General features: G+C 34.9%; 1 protein-coding gene across 7 annotated transcripts in view; it reads right to left on the bottom strand.

Moving 5' to 3' along the window:
• Nucleotides 1-20,452, bottom strand: part of Vps13a (vacuolar protein sorting 13 homolog A) — a 207,091-nt gene that overhangs the window by 124,154 nt on the left and 62,485 nt on the right. For all 7 annotated transcript variants that reach the window (XM_087908056.1, XM_087908058.1, XM_087908057.1 and 4 more), the window contains exons 20-26: nt 19,225-19,361; nt 16,836-16,968; nt 15,837-15,954; nt 13,241-13,379; nt 4,661-4,745; nt 3,502-3,656; nt 2,106-2,262 (exon numbers count right to left, since the gene is read on the bottom strand). In XM_087908056.1, the coding sequence (XP_087764182.1) occupies nt 2,106-2,262; nt 3,502-3,656; nt 4,661-4,745; nt 13,241-13,379; nt 15,837-15,954; nt 16,836-16,968; nt 19,225-19,361 (924 nt within the window). The remainder of the gene's footprint in view (nt 1-2,105; nt 2,263-3,501; nt 3,657-4,660; nt 4,746-13,240; nt 13,380-15,836; nt 15,955-16,835; nt 16,969-19,224; nt 19,362-20,452) is intronic.

The raw sequence follows: 20,452 nt of genomic DNA, 5'->3' as shown, positions 1-20,452 counted from the left end.
ACCACACTCAAGTTTGGGAGAACAAGAGATAATTGTGACACAGTTTACCACATTCAAGTTCGCAAGAGCTGGAGAAAAAGTAGACAATGTCATACCATACAAACACAACCCTCTGACCTACTTTTGGGTTAAACTACTTAATTTGATTGATAATTTTCAAAAGAGTCAAAGAACTTAGAAGATGTCACCCACCAAAGGAGCTGTGACAAACTGGCACATGAAAGGATTCCCCACATCATATGCCATCAGAGAAATTCAAACTGCCATCACATACCTATGAGAAGGACTCAAGACCAGACACTAACAAAATGCTGACAGGGATAAAACAGTAAGTACTCTTATTTATTACCAGGAAAATAAAAAAATATATAAACACTGGAAGAGTTCGGTGGTTCATTTACAAGTCATGTATTTAACATATAATCCACCTCTTCAGTTCCTTAATATTTACTCAAAGAAACAGACAGTATAGGTCTAAACCAAAATCTGCATTATTATAGCAGATTATAACTATAGCATCGTTATTCAAAATTGCCAAAACATAAAAGAAGTCAAGGTGTCCATTATAAGTAATTGGATAGGTAACCATAATGGACACCTATTATGGACAGTTGGTTAGAAAATAATAATGGATATATTAGAGAGATAACAATAATGTTCCTACACAAAGGATTATGATTTACTGGTCAACAGTAACTCTCTGTCAAGCCATGAAAAGACAAGAAGATTTAAACATAGATTACTAAAAGAAGCTAACCTTAAAAGGATGTACACTGTGTTATTCCAATCATGTATTCAAAAAAAAGGGTACAACAATGGAAGACACAGAATGATCTTAAGCCAGATACCACAATGGGAGAGTGGAGAACAGCAGATACTCAGCACAGTGAAATCATGCTTCTGATTATACTACCATAAGAACTGGCCTTTATACAGTGGACAAACACATAAAAAGCTTAACACAAGTGTTTAAATCTAATGCAAACGATGAATTTTGGGTGATAATAATGTGAATAGGTTCAACTGTAACAAACATATCATACTGTTGGGGAAGTTGATAAGTGAATTGTGGAGTGTCAGTTAAGTGAATAGACCTAGAAAAGGTTGTAATGGGTGAGATAATCCAGACCCAGAAAGACAAATGCTGCATAGTCTTTCTCATCTATAGTTCTTAGCCCCATCTAAATTTAAGTGCTGATACAACAAAACTTCATTAAAGAAGCTTCTTTTTTTTCCCTCCTCCCCCACCTTTTTTTCCGTTTGTTTTATTTTGTTTTTTGAGACAAGGTTTCTTTGTATAGTCCTGGCTGTCCTGGAACTATCTCAGAAGACCAGGCTAACCTTAAACTAAAGAGCTCTGTCTACCTTGGCCCAAGTGTTGGAATCAAAGATGTATACCATCACTGCCTGGCAAGAAGTGTTTATTTATAGTAAATGAAGACCATCACAGAAAATCACCATACAGAGATCAATGGATGAATTTATGTGACAGCTCCTACATCTATAGCTCTGGGAACATTACAGAAGAGGGAGTGGAAGATTATAGGAGCCAGGAAGTCTGCTGTGAAACAGTCTCCTCTAGAAACAGCTCCATAAACAGGACCAGAACAACAGCAGTATCAATAGACATGCTAATGTGGAATAGGGAAAATTTCACAGGGTTCCAACCCTGGACAAGAAACTATAGACAACTAATAACTACTGAGAGAGGAAGATTAGCCTTGCCCAGGGATGATCCCCCAACCTGATTATTCAATACAGAACGGTCAGCCCTGAAGTCATCCATAAACATACAACAAAAACAGACTCAGCAGATTATATTTATGTATTTGTATACATACACATATGAAAACAAAGGAAGATACTGTTGATTTGAGAATGGAGGATGTGTGGGAGGTGTTGGAGGAGAAAGAAAAAGGTAAGTGATATAATTATATTTTAATTAAAAATATATTAAAGAAAGAAAATAGAATATAAATTTAAATGTAATAGTTTCTTCTTTTTCATACTATTTCAAAATATTGATTCAAAGTCTAAGGAACAGAAAATTCTATAACAGGTAATCAAATTATGAAAGTAATTTATATATCTTTTAATAGTCTTACCTAAGTATTCTGGACATTTTAACCAGAACTCTTTCAAAAAGGCATTTGCTTTCAAATCAAATGTTCTAATCTCAACTTCAGTACCCAATCCTAAAACACCCATTTCTAGCACGGGTAGTTCACAGTCTCCCACAAGGTGATAAAACTGAATTAAAACCTGCAAGAAAGGCAAAACACATAGTTCACCTATGTGATAACAACATAAAGATACATATGTAGTACATTAAAAATTGAAACTTAATATTGATTTTATATTACCCCTACAATCAATGCATACTTACATTGTATAATCATCACCAAAAAATATGTTTTAAAAAAACTGTCCTCAATATACCACTTAAACACTAATTCTTAGAAAGATATTCTTTAAAAAATATGAAAACCATACTTTTGGTTGTGAGCCTAGCCTTTAAAGGCTGACCCATCCCTCCAGGCCAAATTGGGAACATTGGAGTTGGGGGAGAAAGGAGGGTGGAAGGGTAAGAGGAGGGATAAGAGGAGGGGCGAGGAGAACTTGAGGGAACGGGATAGCTGAAATGGAAGGACAGAGATGAGAGCAAGGAAAGAGATATCATGATTGAGGGAGTCGTTATAAGGTTAGCAAGAAATCTGGCACTAGGGAAATGCCCAGGAATCCACAAGGATGACCCAGTTAAGACCCTAAGGAATAGAGGAAAGAGCATCCATACTGGCCTTGCCCTGTAGTCAGACTGATGAATATCTTAAATAGCACCATAGAAACTTCATCCAGCAAAGGATGGAAACAGAGGCGAGAGACCCACATTGCAACACTGTACTGTGCTCCCAAAGTCCAGTTGAAGAGTAGGAGAAATAAGAATATGAGCAAAGAAGTCAAGACCATGATCGGGACACCCACTGAAATGGTCTCCTGAACTAACGGGAGCTCACCAACACCAGCCGAACTGGGAAGGAACAAGCATAGGACCAAACTAGTCCCTCTAAATGTGGTTGACAGTTGTATGGCTGGGGCACACTGAGGGGCCACTTGTAGTGGCACCAAGGTTTATCCCTACTGTTTGTACTGGCTTTTTAGGAGCCCATTCTCTTTGGATGGATATCTTGCTCAGCCTAGATATAATAGGGAGGGCCTTGGACCTTCCCTAAAGCAATGTGCCTTACCCTCTCTGAGAAGTGGATTGGGGAGTTGGGGTAAGGGAGTAAGTGGAGGGAATGGGAAGAGGGGAGGGAGTGGGGACCTGTATTGATGTATAATTAAAAAAAAGATATTTTATTTTCTTTTTAAAAAATTACAAAACCACACACCATCTCTATATACCTTGACCAGTATCTATTGGTAATAAAACTATGTAAGTAAACTTCATAAAGTATAAATGACAACTCACATAACTCACATTTATGTAATCATAGTACATACCTCTGCTACTTCAAATCGCATCCTAAGTTGAATTAAATTCACTGAAGACTCTTTCTTTTGTGATTTTTTGGGTCGAGTACTTCTAACTCTAGATAGGATTTGAGAATAATCTTCCAAGGGACTACATGGTGCATCAAAAAATTCTTCCTCTGAATCTAAATTTCAAAGAATGTTTAGTTTAAGTCAACAACACAAGTAATCTATTTTTATAATTTTCTGAAATAAATGTAAGCATTAAAATACTATGGGTCTATATTAAAAGTTGAACACAAAAGCTAGAGAAAAGAATACAGAAATTACTTTTTGAATAAATAACATTGCAAAGGACAAAATATATGGATATAAAATATTTAATCTTTGGCATAAAATTAATTTTTTAAGATTCATTTTTTATTTTTAATTATGTGTACAGGTGTGTATCTGTGTGCAGGTATGTGAATGCAGGTGCCCATGGAGATCAAAGAGGGCAACTGATTTTCTTGAGGGGAAAAAAAAGACAGTAGTGAGCTGCCCAGTGTGTGTGCTGGGAACTGAGTCATGATCCTATGCAAGCACATCATGAACTGTTAACCATTGAGCTATCTCTCCTGATTCAAAAAAAAGTAAAATCAACTTTAAAAAATCATTACTATTTAGAGTTGGATAAGAAACATTTATAGCAGAAAACAATGACTGTGTAAATTACGAATACTGAAGCAAAACACTACCGTGTTCCCTGTAGCTAGACAGTGTAACAGAACTCAGCTGACAACTCTGTAATATCAGCAACAGAAGCCAGGTTCAGTAACGTTAATAAAGCACCCTTTTAACTACAGCTTCATTTAATGTAATTTTTTGTTACCAGTAATTAACCATAGTATCAAAATACTACATGTAAGATTCTACTTATCAACTACTCAAAACAATCAAAACAGTTTTAAATTGAGTAGTGTGTGGAATTCTTTTGTTCAATGCAAACTGGTATATAAACCCAACTTTAGTTACTATATGAGTGACTCATTTATGAATGTCTCTGATGTATACATGACATAAACTTTAGTAAATGTGTTGATTGCTTAAAAAAGATATTTATACCCCTATACATAACCATTTGAAAAGAACAGCCGTCAAATATGAGCTCTTTCAATTATGCATGTGCAGTAAGGAAAATTCACCATACCATCTTCGGGGACAGAAGTCTGTTCCAATAAAGGAATTAACTTCTGAGAAATCTGTGATGCTGGCAAAGAAGTAGATGCTTGAATCTGAAACAAAAGTAACACACTGCCAATCAAAATAAAGACCTTTTATTCAAATTTATGATAATTTTGACAAAAAGTTACTCAATACAGTCTGAGAAGGGATCAGGTCTAAAGCAGGAAAACTAAGTCCTTTTTTAAGTTTATTGTTAAGTATAATTGTGGGGCTCCCATAGTAATTTCCTGGAAATCTGTAAGGATTCCCATAGTAATTTCCTGGAAATCTGTAAGGATTCTGAGAAAGGTTTTAACTAGAAATTTTACTTAGTCCATAAACCAGCTCAAGGACATCTTAAGAAGCAAGCCCTGTAGTGATATTTTGTTTGTAATCTAACAAAGTTTGTCTGAAGATCGGCGTACAGAGCTAAGTCACTAGTTAGCCATAGAGGCTGGGCAGTGATGACATACACCTTTATATGACATATCCCAGCACTCAGAAGAGAGAGGCAGATGGATCTCTGTGAGTTCAAGGCCTTCCTGGGCTACATGAGATTGACTCTGTCCAAAAGAGAAATACAGCTCATACAAAGGTGATTCCAGCACTTGGGATCACAGGCCTTTAATCTCAGCACTAGTGAGGTAAAGACAGGAGTGAAATACGGCTGGGTAGAGAGAGGAATATAAGGCGGGATAAGACAGGATGCAGTCTAAGGATTCCTAGAGAGAGATGCAGTCTGAGGATTCAGCCTGAGAATTCGTAGAGACAGTATCGCCCATTCTGTCTGAGAATTAGTAGAGGTAAGAACTCTCTATTGGCTGACTGCTCTGCTTCTCTGATCCTTCAGCTTTGCCCCCGAGAGCTGACTCAGGGCTTTATTATTAATACCAATTAGAATTTGTGCTACAAAGCCCAAAGCTGATATTAAGGTAATTATTGCAAGTACACACGCTGTTTTCCTTGAATTCGTTGTTGTTGTTTTGGTTCAAAGAACTTCACATCTTTGGCCCTTACATTTGTATCTGTGCTCCATCTCAAGTTTGACTTAGAGACTTCAAGCTCATTTATTTTCCATATTATTGATCATAGACATGGTCAATGAACAGTAATATTGGGGGAAAATATTTTCCTGCACAGTTTGCCTCAAGTCTGTTCAAAAGAGTAAATATTTTCTGCGGACAATGAAGTAAAAGACAAGTGACCACAGTCGCTGTAAGACCAAGGAAAGAGTTAAATAGTAGAATTTGTTGGAAGCTTTACAAGTGTGGCCAAGGCTGGCAGGAGACATCTCTGTAACTTGGATCATAAGAAAAAAGAAGTTTATAGTGCTCAGGCAAATGGTTTCAAACAAAAGTGGAATTTTTATGGTTTTATCTCAAGCCAATAACAAAATTGTCAGTAACTAAGGGGCAGTCAGGTCCAACTGAAAACCTACATCCATTTTGTAAACACGTGCTGTCACACTTCGTTAAAAACACGCTATCGTCCAGTATTTGCTGTTTAATTTAGAGAAAAAAAATGCTAAGTCTAATCAATAAGAGCCTACAAATTGTGGAAAGATAAATGTGCACTGGCTTCAACTTAAAGTCATCAGCTGCATCCATACCTAACAGGGAGTAACCATGCCCTTTGAAAGTTTGAATCTGGAAACTAACATCTCTAGCTATCAAAGTTCTAGATGACAACTTCTTCCAATACAAGGATATATATTATACAACACAAATTTGTTGTTATATGTGGTTACTGCCATCAATTACCTTAGGTAGATGTTCTATATAACTTGTTGTAGCTTCTACATTATCACTCGTGACTTTACCTTGCACTGAGATGTTACAAAGACAGTTTGAACCTCATGAATCAAGCTCTGCTAACTTCAAACCTTTTTATTCCTCCTTCATCTCCTCTCTTAGTCTTCACAGAATTTTAAAAGTTCATGCTATTGCTCAAAATTAGGGTTCTCATTCTGGGAATGCTGCAGCCAGTTTGACCTACTCTTAACAACAAAATTCACTCCACATTGGCAATGAGACTTGTGCTACCTAGTTTTATGTTAACTTGGCACAGGCTATAGTTATCTATAAGGATGGAATATGAGTTGAGAAAATGCATCCATAAGTTCTTGCTGTAAGAATATGTTGTACAAAAGTTTCCTCAAGAAATTAAAACATTCGAAAAAAAAAAGAAATTAAAACATTCCAACCTTCAGAAAGATCCTTGAGAGCAGGAAGGTAAACAACTCAAAATAACTTCAGGAATTTCCTGAATCTTATCAGAATCAATAGGTCCCTTCCTGCCACAGTAAGCAATTAAAGTTGAGAGTCCCCTCAGACTGAATGAAGCTCAACTGCAAAGACTCTGAAGACAAGACAAGCTGCAAGGACTCTAAGACGAGACCAGCTCCCTGAAAGAAGAAGAAAACAGTCGAGCTACCTAGAAGTTAAGGCTAACTGAGGCACCTGGAAAGGACACCCCACACACACCTGTTGAGCTGCCTGTAGACTGCACAGAACGCCACAGGTTCCCAGGTTTGTGAACTGTCACCCCTGTTGGGGTTCGCTTTGGTCTTTAGTCATTTCTGCTCCTGTAAATAACTCCTCATACTACTGAAAATAAACCCCAATAAAAGTCATGGTTCATCACATGAGTAGACTCTGACTTGGTGAACTGGACTTCAGTGGTATCTGTACTTTGGTCTGCTCACTATCTGAGGTGAGTAGACATGCTTGTTGAATCACCTCAGGAAAAATTCTGTCACACAAAAAAAGGTCTATAGGGCATTTTCTTAATTAATGATTGATGTAGGAAAGTCAGTCGTTTGTGGGTGGTGCCACCCCTGGGTAGGCATCCTGGGCTAACATAGGCAAGCAAGTTGAGCAGGCCATGAGTAGCAAGCCAAGAAGCAGCACACCTCCATGACTTCTACATAAGCTCATGCCTCCAGATTTCTACCCCGTTTGAGTACCTGCTCTGGTTGTCTTCCATGGTGAACTATGATGTCCTGACTTCCTTCAAAGATGGACCATGATGTAGAAATGTAAGTCAAATAAACCCTTTCCTGCCCAAGTTGCTTTTGTTCATGGTGTTTCATCATAACAATTACAACCCCAAAACAAAACTGTTTTGCTTTGTTACTATCTATCTATGTGTCCCTCAGAAGTGTCCTTTGAGATCACAACACAAGATAGGGTTAGCTTTCAGTTTATCAGCTTTGGACATGTCTGCTTCACAAAGTTTAATAACTTTCAAATTTTTACTTAGTAAGAAGCATAAGCATCATTTATTTGAATACTTTGAGGCCATTATATGGTTATTGATTGGTCTAGTTTCAATATTACTGAACCTCAGGGACTAGGAAACATTTCCCAACTCATTTTATGAGACTAACATTACTCTTAAAGACACTACACATAGAAAATAGGATCCGATATCTGTCATGAAGAAACAGTAAAACCTCAATGCCAACAAAATACACAATATGTTAAGCAATGCCAATCTGAAATCTAAAATGCTTCAAAATCCAAACATTTATAAAGACAAAAAGAACTCCACTTGTGAAATATTCTATACCTGACCTCATGTGATGTGTCAGTCAAAACTTAGTCACAATAGGACACTGTATAAAATTACATTCAGATATGCATGAGGATATAAAGCATATATGAAGTCTGTGTTTCGACCTTGTGTCCTACATCTAAAATACCTCATTAGATATTTGTAATATTCTAAAATGTAAATACAAAACAACCCATGAAGTTGAAAGCACTTCTAGTCACAAGTAATTTAGTAAGATACACTCACACTTCTAAAAATGTAGTATCTGATTGGCCTGAAATTAGAAATTTCAATACTTTTCTTAGTAACTGACAAATTCATAAACCAGCAAATATTTTTACACTTTATGAGGTATATTCATCATGTAAGTTATGGATATCATTATGATCTTTTCATAAACACATTCCATATACATTTGGATGGTTTTCATTCCCTAGTTATCATCTCCTACATTCCTCCCCTTCCTACTAGTTGCTTTTCTCTTCTGAAATCTGAAACTTTCTGAGTGGTGATATGATGCTCAATAGGTTTCAGATTAGGAAGCATTTTAGAATTTTAAGAGTAGGAATGATTAACTGAAAAAGTCTAAACAAATACTTCAATATTCAAAGAAAAAAAAGAAAGACCAAGCCTGAAATTTAAAATATTTCTAGGACTGAAGAGAAGGCTCAGAGGTTAAGAGCATTGACTGTTCTTCCAGAGGTCCTGAGTTCAATTCCCAGCAACCACATGGTAGCTCACCATATATAATGAGATCTGGCACCCTCTTCTGGCCTGCAGGCATATATGCAGACAGAACACTGCATATAAATCAATAAATAAATCTTAAAAAAAAATTCTGATCCTAACCAACTTAGGATAAGAGACATCCAACTTTATTATCAAATAGACCTTGTAATATATAGGATGATAATGTATCATCAAAGATGAGATATAACTGAGAATGCAAAACTAATCAAGTCATTATACTACCACACTAAAGAAATCAACTATAAGATCATCTTCACAAAGATGCAGAAATAGCATCCCACTATCAAAGAGAAATGCTCAGAGAACTAGGAATAAATGGTAATTGCTTAATTTGGTAAGCCTACATTACCATACTCAATAAGAAAGACTAAATATAGCCCTGTACAAAGGTCCTGGGCACCAGTGGTCCAGTCTACTTATAAAGAGATTGCTTCATCCTTTGACTCTTGCACCATCCAGACCAATGGGTCTGTGACACATGAAGACCTCAGAATCACCTACAGGACATCACTCTCTCGAGGATAATACATGCTAGCAGTTCTCATATTCTACATACTTCTTAAAGTCCAAAACCTTTCTTCATTTTGCTCACTTTCAGTTTCCTTTAGTTCAATCTAGGCATGTTTAGTTGGTATCATTCTCTTCTTATCCCTAGCTTCTGAGATGAATGGTCTAATCTGTGACATAATTTCTTTAATCAAATCATCATCTCAGAACACTCCTGATGCTCTCTCAAATACCATGCTCTTATTTTTTGCATTATGAATAAACTAACCATTTCACAAATCTTTAAGTTCTGGTTCCTTTTTGATTCACATAGTTTTGTTTTAGTGTCCTTCATTTCACCTCTCAAATGTTCTAATAATGAAGACAGAAAATATATACCGTACCATACTCTTCAAAGTTTAGTAATCACATCAGCTAACTATTCAAGTTCATCTACATTTCACAAAAAATGAAGACAGTTCAGTCAGGTTTCCTGTCAATTTATAATAAGGGCTTTTTAAAAGATATATAAACATGTTTGTAGTTTCTATTACAATTCTCACCATAAGGTGGTACGGGACAATTCTGTATTCTCTCAAATATGTTTTAAATAAACTCAGATTGGCCAGTAGCCAGGCAGGAAGTACAGACGGGACAACCAGACAGGAAGTAGAGGCGAGACAATGAGAACAGGAGTATTCTGGGAAGGAGGAAGCCCATTCCTCCCCATTCCTGTCCAGACACCAAAGAAGAAAGATGTGACCTATCCCTGTTGAAAAAGGTACTGAGCCATGTGGCTATCATAGATAAGAATAATGGGTTAATATAAGTTATAAGAGTTAATAAGAAGTCTGAGCTAATGGGTCAAGCAGTGTTTTTAATGAATCCAGATTGTGTGATTATTTCGGGATTAAGCTAGCCTGGCGGCTGGGTGACAAGCAGGCCCTCATGTTATAATAAGGGGTTTTGGTGTGGGACAATTCTGTATTCTGTCAATTATGTTTTAAATAAACGTTGATTGGCCAGTAGCCAGGCAGGAAGTATAGGTGTGACAACCAGAGAGGAAGTAGAGGCGGGTCAATGGAACAGGAGAATGCTGGGAATGAGGAAGCCCATTCTTCCCATTCCTGTCCAGACACTGAAGAAGGAAGATGTGACCTGCCCCGCTGAAAAAGGTACCGAGCCATGTGGCTAATATATACTTGAATAAGGGGCTAATATAAGTTATAAGAGTTAATAAGAAGCCTGAGCTAATAGGTCAATCACTTTATAACTAATGTAGACTCTCTGTGTGATTTTCTTTGGGGCTAACAACTGTGGGAACGGGGCAGGACAGAAACCCCAACAAGCAGGCCCTCATGTTACTTAAAATCCATGTCTATATTTTCTTCAAGATGAGAGTGTAGGATTTTTCTAACACTGGTCTTGAAATTATCCCAACCTAACCTGTTATGCAGGTTTAAGTGTTACTATTCCGACAACATACTCTATTGGTACCAAAATTTGCATAAGACTGGCAGAGATACCATAAAAAAAGACCACAGAATCAATGGTTAAAACCACATAAAATATTTTCTTACAATTCTGGGGGCTGGAAGGCCAATATTAAAGTATTATAAACAAGGTTTAAGAAGTATCTACCTTTGGCCTGCAAAGAGCTGCCTTCTTGCTGCATCCTCATTTAGTCTTTGCTAACTGTACATATATTCTGGTGTTTCTTTTTATTCCGAAATTTCCTTTTATGAAATCACCAATAAGTCCCAAATTAGGGCCTATCTTAATAGTTTTATTTTAACTTACTCACTGTTTTAAAGGCCCTACTTCCAAAAGAATCACAATTTAAGTTATAGATGTAGGGGTTAAGGTTCCATACATGAATTTAAAAGGGACACAATTAGGGCCCAAACAATATAATAAACCTAGCAAAATATACATAGTAAATGTATGCTTAAATTATAACTCAGACCCACACCACTAAAATGACCTACTGGAGAAATATACTTTTGTAGTGAATTGGAAGATGAAACAGTGCTAAGAGTTTAATTCTCAATAGTATATTATTAGAAACATGGTGGTGCCACGTGCCTTTAATCCCAGCACTCAGGAGGCAGAGACTGCCGGATCTCTGTGAGTTCGAAGTCAGCCTAGCCTATGAGTGAGTTCCAGGACAGGCTCCTAAGCTATACAAAGAAACCCTGTCTTGAAAAACAAAAACAAAACTAAACAAAACAAAAATAGTATTATTGAGCAGATTAATATTATCCTTACAAAATCCATCAAAATTTAGGTGGAATTGGACAACTTAATTATAAAAGTAAAATTACAAAAGCTTATTATAAAATTTTATAATTGTAAAATTATAAAAATTATGAAAAAAGTGGAAAATTATGCTTTTTAAAGCACTTACTATGAAACTATTATATAGGTATGACAGATTGCTACTGAAAACAAGAAAAGATTTAAATGGAAAAGGTAGACAGTAGTCACTGAAAAAGAAAAGAAACAGACACAAGCATATATAATCGGATCAAGGGAAAATGTATTTTTTAAAAATGAAAGTGACATGATAAGACAGATATAAAATTAGACTGAAGATGTTAAAAGACTACATTAAAATATGAATGTAAAATGCAAATACATTTATAAAGCAACTTTAATGACTACAAAGTTTTTAGAATAAAACACAGGGGGAAAATCTCTCAACTTCATTATTAGGTGAAAGTTTCAGAAATATTACATTTAGCTTCACCCAAAAAGAAAGTAATAAATACTACTTCATCAAAATTCAAAACACATGCTCTTCAACAAAATTAATAAAACAGAAAGTTCAGCAGCAAAGCAGAAAAACTATTGTAAAACACTTAAGTGGTCAGAGTAAGAGAAGAGACTACATTAGTAGTTCACTATTAAATGGACTGGAGGATGGGGATTCTACAAGTTAGTTTTGCAATTTTTTTAAAAAAAGTAAATTATGGAAAAGCAGAAAATTTAATAACTTATAAATAAGCCAAGGGGATGGCTTATTTATAAATAAATAATTCTTTATAAATTCATTTATAAAGAAAAATGAGATTAGATATTTCCTCTTACTTTAGAGAGAAAGAAATCATATACAGTCAAAAAAAATCAAAGGTGTAAGAAAATAACTGTGATTATGTAAAAATAAAAACTTAATGCATAGTAAAAATATACTTACATAATGCACTAAAAATCTAACATAAAAAGTAATTCCAAATGGCCGATAAATTTCTATAATTAGAAAATCATATTGCATTTACATAATACAAATACATATATTCACAGTAACAGTTCAAAAAAAGTAAAAATTAAACATAAAAAAAACATGTTCTTTAAAAGATGCACAAATTAAATCCAAAAGGCAATCTTTTCAAACAGTAAAATATTAAAATGGCTAACACTCAAGATTAATTAGAACAGAGAAAGACACTCATTCGCTGTTAATAAATTAATACTCAAGAGAGAAAAGTTGACAAAACTCATCAAAAAATTTATAATACTTTCCCTCAACAACTCTGTTAGGACTTGATCTGATAGACAGAGGTATAACCTAATACATATACAAGTAAATTCAAAGTCGCGATTTTCTCCATAATGTTAAATACTCATGATGTAAATGTGTGTCATGAAGATGGGAGAGACGCAATTCTGCTGAAAATTAAAATGATCATAAGTAACTTCACCTGTAGTAATTTTTTCTACTACTTTGGAATCTATTTTTCAATTTAATCTTCATTAATTCTGAGAAAGACTTTACCTGGAATGATTTGGCAGAGGCAGACAGATCAGTTATGGGTTCAGGTTTTGGAATGCTGTCAAACAATTCCATAATCCCTTGTAGTTTTTTATCCGAGATTCGTAATGAAATAAGAGGTAATTTTCCAGAAATCTTGAATCTATTTTTACAGAGACAGGAATCATTATAGAGTATATGAAGTATACAGAATATATAGAGTAATTTTCATTCTGGTTTAAGTACACTAATTAACAAACAATGGAAATTGGGGAGGTGGCTCAGTGACAGATGGCTTGCAGAGCAAGCAGGAAGTCCTGAGTTCAATGCTTAGCACCTACCCCAACCCAAAAACAAAACAAAAATATAAAGAGGACTAGATGGAAACCATGATATTCAACTAATAAATATTTAAAATAAAAATTTAAAACTACAAATCACATCTTACCTTATAAACCTTAGATGAACTAGCCTTAAAAGTTTTCAGAGGCTTCTTTTTCTAGTATTATTTCATTTATTGTTTCTCTTATGCTTGCCAAATACAGATGACAATATTAATTACCAATTTATTAAGTGACTATCATTACATTATTTATATGTCATTGTTGTATACTCATAGCTATGAGGATCACAGTCTATTTCTAATCCCCACTACACGTAAATTCTCATATGCACATAGTTCCTACAAGAAAACGTAAGCTTAGCAAATTCAAAGAACAAGAGATTTTATATCCAAAACCATAATTTAAAACAAAACCTGAGTTGTTTTTAACTGTCTTACCAATCTGATGCAGGATTCCCCTCTGTAAGGTGTGAATATATTTTATTACTATTGATTAATAAAGAAGCTAATTTGGCCCACAGCAGGGCAGAATACAGGTAAGTGGGAAAACTAAACTCAATGCAGGGAGAAAGAGGACGGAGTCAGGCACACACCATGTAGCTGCTAAAGGAGAAAGTTGTCAGAACCTTACCTGTAAACCAGGAGCCTCGTGGTAAAATATAAAATAATAGAAATGGGCTAATTTAAGGTGTAAGAGCTAGCAAGAAATATGCCCAAGCTATTGGCAAAGTAGTGTTGTAATTAATATCGCTTTATGTTATTATTCAGGTCTAAGTGGTGGGGAAACAAACATGCAGTCTCCATTTTACACCAATCTCTTTTGCTTACAAATAAGATACAGAATTAAAGAGGGGCTGGGGCCCGAGAGAAGGCTCAGGGGATAAAGGCATCTGCCCTTAAGGGGAACTTGCCCAATGATCTGAGTTTGATTACCCAGAAACCACATGGTGGAAGTAAGAAATGACTTCATCAGGTTGTTCTCTGGACTGTTACATACCCACTGTGGTACCTAAACATGCAAGCCCTCCATATAATAAATAAATGTTTTTAAAAATTAAAAATAAAAATGAAGAGAGGTTGAGAAAATTGGTCTAATAGAAAAGTGAAAAAAAGTACAGGTATCTGATGTGAGATACCCAGCACTGACTAAAAGATGGACACAGAGGCACACACCTGCAATCCCAACACTTGAAGGAGAGGTGAGGTGAGGCGAGTGCATCCCAGCCAATCGATATGCTTTGGGTTCATGATGTCAAGCTCTGGCTTCCACACACATGTGTATATCCACATGTACAAAAATGCATTGGCATACACATACAAGAATTTTTCAAAAGGTATGGCCCTCATACAAAATGTTTTAACTCACTGGTTTTACAGCCACTTTTCCCCAAAACTAATTTTTTTTTAAATTATACATTTTAGCTGTTAAATACTGGTCTCTAAAAATGTACCTGAATTCCTGCAGAAAATTCTAAGCTTTATTTCTAATAACTTAAATATTTCCATACACTGTGGCTTAACTTATACAATACAGATCAATTAAATTAATGCATCAAAACCTTTTCCTTTCATAAAATATGCAAGATGCACAATGTGAAGAGGGTAGGCATCAAAATGCTACATACTATAGAGTGGGCTTTCTTTTATTGTCTTAAATCAGTCTAATTAACCATCACAGTACAAATAACTGCATTAAAAATATTTTAAAAGACTTTTATGATTTAGGTTTGACTTCTTTTCATTTTCTACAGAAATGAAGACATAAAAATAAGTCTATATTAATTGGTGCCGAAAAAGTAGACTTTGCATGTGAATAAGACAGGTACCATTTTAAGCAAACAGTAAAAGGTTTAAGACATCACACATAATCTCTATGGTAATAAAACGAAAAATTTACAAAGTATACAAAAACGAAAATAAGAACATGATTAAAATATGTTAGAATAAATCTCAACCAAAACACAAAGAAAAGTCATCAGACAAAAGGGGAGTTGGTAGCCAGGGGCAAAAAGCAGAGTAGAATGGAATGTTACTATTTAGCGAGTATGACATTCAGTTTGTAAGACTGTTAAAGTTCTAGAGATGGATAGTGGTGACAGCGGCATAATATTGTGAATTTATGAAGATGCTATTGAACTACATATTAAAAATGGCATCAGTGGCAAAGGTTATAATATGCATTCTATGCAATACAGTCAATGGATATAGCATTTCTTTCATTACAGATTTACTGAGAAAATCTACAATTATATGAAAGAGGTAATATATAATACATACTTGGGCATCTTGATATCCATGAAAACCATGGCTTTAGAGAGTTCTACATTGACGTGCATAGGTGTCAAAATATGCTGGGTCGATACATTGAGCTTTCGTGCTTCTTTCCAGTTATCACCTAATCACAGGAACAGTCCATGTTTATTAGTAGTATAATTCTTATAACATACAAAACTTAAAATTATCTAAAGGACACAACACAGTCAGCAAGTCTTTACACTTCCATTTTTCCCCCTATACTACTTTACAAGACTATATTCTATAATAAAAGAAAAAGGTCTGTTTTTTAAAAGGCAGCATAGTTTTGGTCAAATATACAGTATATCTATGAATGATAACTATGCAAACCAGATATTATACCATCAAAATAAGGCCACTATAAGGCAATGAAAGGAGCAGAAAAATGTAAGTGTATACACACACACACACACTTCTTATTCTCTTTCACATAGCTCATGGGGAGTAGACGATGGTGGTTCATGCTTGAAATCCCAGTACTAGGAAGGGAGCAATGGGCAGATTTAGAGCTCAGCCACCAGTCAGCTTAGCACAATGAGCAAGCCCCAGTTCCCAGGAAGAGACAAAATTTTAGCAAGGTGAACTAGGGAACAAATTTCCTTGGTTTCAAACCAGAAAAATGTTAGTAGTCATTTTTGTTTAGTTAGTAGTCAATGTTTGTTTTCTTATTTAAAAAAACATTGTAATTATCTTAGAAATAAACATCAATCACTCAGCTAGATTAACATAGCCAATTAAGCACATGTACCCAGTCATATATCTTAATGAACGGCTATTCTGAAGCTGTGGAGCTGTGCTTAAGGTTTCACACTTTCACTATCAACTATCTTTCCTTCACTATGCAATATTAACCGTTAATTTTAACTCAAATACAGGAAAGTTCCAAATATGTAGAGGGAAAGTCTTTAGACACATCTTCAGAGTGTCTAAAAACCTAATCACTGTTTAAAAAAAAAATCAATAATAATCTCTCGTACTTACCCACTCTGCTGTAAAGCAACTGTATGCTGGTAAGCTGAATATCAAAGGAATCATAAGCTCTGAGCATTATCTCTTCAAGACTAGTGTTACTTGGTTTCATTTCTGGTAATCCTGATCGACTTTTACTTGTTACCTTAAAGTTAATTTTAATAGTTTAGACCATGTAAAGTACTTCAAAATAAAATTGCTGCTAGGAAATTATGCTTTATTTATTAAGCATAAATAAAATTTATGCTTAACATAAAATTTAATAGGACAAGGTAAATTCAAATACACACACACACAGCTATTAAGATCCTTATCCAGTCAGGCAGTGGTGGCACACATCTTTAATCCCAACCCTCGGGAGGCAGAGGCAGACAGTTCTCTGTGAGTTTGAAGCCAGTCTGACCTACAAGAGCTAGTTCCAAGAGCTACAGAGAAACCCTGTTTCAAAAAACCAAAAAAAAAAAAAAAAAAAAAAAAATCCTTGTCTATGAGACATGCAACAAAGACAGGTATAAGATGACATTCACATAATGAGGTCTATTTTTTAATTTACTTATATCAAAAATGGGGAACCAACAGAGTCCTAGAAAATAATACCTCTTCACAACAACTTAAAATCTGAAGAAAATTCATTTGGAACAAGACCACGAGAAAAATCTGGGTTATATATGTTTCTTTCATCCAATAGCAGGTTTTTAGTAGCTATGTAATAAAAGAACAGGGCTTATTAGCTCAGTATGTTATGTGGCTCCAAGCATGCTATATTTTTTATCTTCCCTTTCATGGAATACTGCGCACACTACTTTTGTTTCTTAAATATTCTAGAGATCACTCCAAAGCAGTAACCACATTTTTCTTTAAACTTGAAAACAGATGTGTGTACACACACACACACACACACACACACACACACACTTCATATTCTGTTTCACACAGCTCATGGGGAGTAGACTGTCAAAAATGATTATCTCACTAGGCATAGTAGCATATACCTTCACTCCCAGAACTCAGGAGAGCAAAAGCAAACAGGTCTCTGTGAGATCGAGGCTGGCCTGGTCTACACAGTGAGTTCTAGGATACCAGGGATATGTAGTGAGACTGTCTCAAAAACAAAAATTAAAAAAAAAGAAATGGAGCTGTAGAAATGACTCAGGGGTTAACAGCACTGACTGTTCTTCCAGAGGACATAGGTTTGATTCTAGCACCTTCTGGCCTGTGCAGGTGACAGGCACTTAAATAGTAAACAGATATATAATGCAAAGAAAATATCCATACACATAAAAATAAATTTAAATTTTTTTAAAAAAATATTATCTCTGAAAGGTAGCAGGTAAAAATTTGTTTTAGGTAGCAGGTAAAACAAATTAGCTAATGTCAGAAAATTGAAACCTCAAAACTCTTAATACTTACATTCTTCTTAAATTACCCTTGAAATAATTTTATAATTACATTCATAAAATAAATAAATACGAAGTGCAAAGTCACAGGAAAAGAGCAAAGTTCTTTGGCAGAGAGAAGTCACCCAAGCTGCCCACAGACTTCTGTAGGTTTTCTACATGTGATGGCTGTAGTGGCAGAATGGTAATGATGACAGAAATCCCCTGCATCTGGACAGTCGACAGCAGCCACTAACCAGCTTTGACTAGTAAGCAAGTAACAGAAGCTGAAGATTTTAATTAATTTTTCTTTACCTTTAATAATTACATGACACTAATAGATTCAGTACTGAATGGTTTAGATGTAGAAATCTAAAAAAAAAATGTTCCTACTTAACTTATATATGTAAAAACTGCAGAAAGATGAGCACTTCCAGAACTGTCCCAATTCTATATATTTGATTAAATATATAATCAAATAAAATGTACATGAAGAGTAAAAATCTTAGGTATGACTTTCAAGTCTATAAACACAATTGTTAAAAATCTGTTACTAGCTTGCCAGTTAAGGCTAAAATGAAATCTTTGATTTTGAAAATGTAGGGAGAAAAAAAAACCTACCTGATAAAGTAAAACTTTATTTACTAATCACAAGGATTGTTTCTCAAATCCTAGTACTGATATATATTTAAACATCAATAAAACTTATCAAACTATCTAAAACCGGTATATATTCTAGGGCTGCATAGACGGCTCAGCAATGAAGAACATTTGTTGTTCTTGCAGAGGACCTGGGTTCTGTTCCCAGTATACACATGGTGGTTCACAACAGCCCATAACTCTAGCTCCTGGAGATCTGGGACCTACTACTGGCCTCTTTGGGCAGTGCACGCATCTGGTATATCTACATACACTCAGAAAAACACATATAAAAAAATAAATCCATCTCAACAAAATCAAAGTACATTTTAAACAAAAGAATACCACAAATGTCATATCACCAATCAAACATTATTAGTGCATACCTTTAAATGACCAAGATCCAAAAGAAGAAGATTTGATGTGGGTCTAAAAATTCCATACTGTGGGACAATAACATATGAAGCCTTCACATTAATTCTGAGATCAAGAACTTTCTGTGTTTCAATAATATACAGCAAACCTGCAAAAAGATTAAATCCTTGCAATGAGTACTTATCACAACTTGCTTTAAAAAATAAAGCAGAGAATCAACAAACACGATAAAATAATTTAAAAGTTCTACTTAACAAGCGATAACAAATGATAAATAAGTTTCTCCAAGGGAGTCTCAATGGGTACATAAACCACACTTAAAGGCAGGCCCCATGTCAGCAAGGAGATGGCCAAGACAAAGGAAACTCAACACATTTCTGGATATTTTTTTGGTGCCTCTCTATGCCAGCAAGATGACAATCAAGAATAAGTATCAGAATAAGTATCAAACTACCAGAGAATCCTCCACTTCAAAAGAATTAACAAAAGTCCATATTCATTTTCTTATCAGAGACAAAGGATAAATACGGGTATGCTTTCATTTGTTTACCTAAAATATTTACAAAGGATGAAGACAATAACACAAGAAAAAATAACTACGAAATAATTAATAGAGGTTAATGCAACAAAAACTAATAAAGAAGAAAATGAAGGGGGAAAAAAAAGACCAAAACAGATAAAAGCTATCAGTCCATTCCTAAATAAGCAAATTTTAGTTTCCTAAAAACTGAAACATATATTAAATGTTAAAAATTAATTTAAGAGTATGAGTAGCTTTCCAACTTCAAAAAAAACATTTTTAATAATTGTTTCTAAGAGAAGGACTCATTCTGTAGTCTTCACTGGCCTGGAATTTGAATGTAGACACGAGGCCGGGATCTAGCTCACAGAGATCTGCATGGACACTGAATATTCTTATTCTAAATAACAGGGAATGACACTAGTAGTGCAGCAAAGGGAAAACAAACATAAAATTAGAAGGGTAAAGTGTGGGAGACTTACCTTTTCTACGATACTTTTATAACATTTGAATTTTATACAGCAAACATCTACTGTTTTAGTACTTTTGTTAAATAATAAGAACTTAGGAAAAATATCTTGAAGATAAAAAAATCTAATTCTGCTAGCTACTGGATTTAAATACAATGAATTCACATTTACTTGTTGATGGAGGAGGGTTATCTGTCTATTGTGTTATTTTCATTGGTCAATAAAGAGACTGCCTTGGCCCCTTGATAG

The sequence above is a fragment of the Myodes glareolus genome, chromosome 7 (genome assembly GCF_982192425.1).
Source record: "Myodes glareolus chromosome 7, mMyoGla1.1, whole genome shotgun sequence".
NCBI classification, from domain to species: Eukaryota; Metazoa; Chordata; class Mammalia; order Rodentia; family Cricetidae; genus Myodes; species Myodes glareolus.
This window is presented reverse-complemented; position numbering and strand designations above follow the sequence as displayed.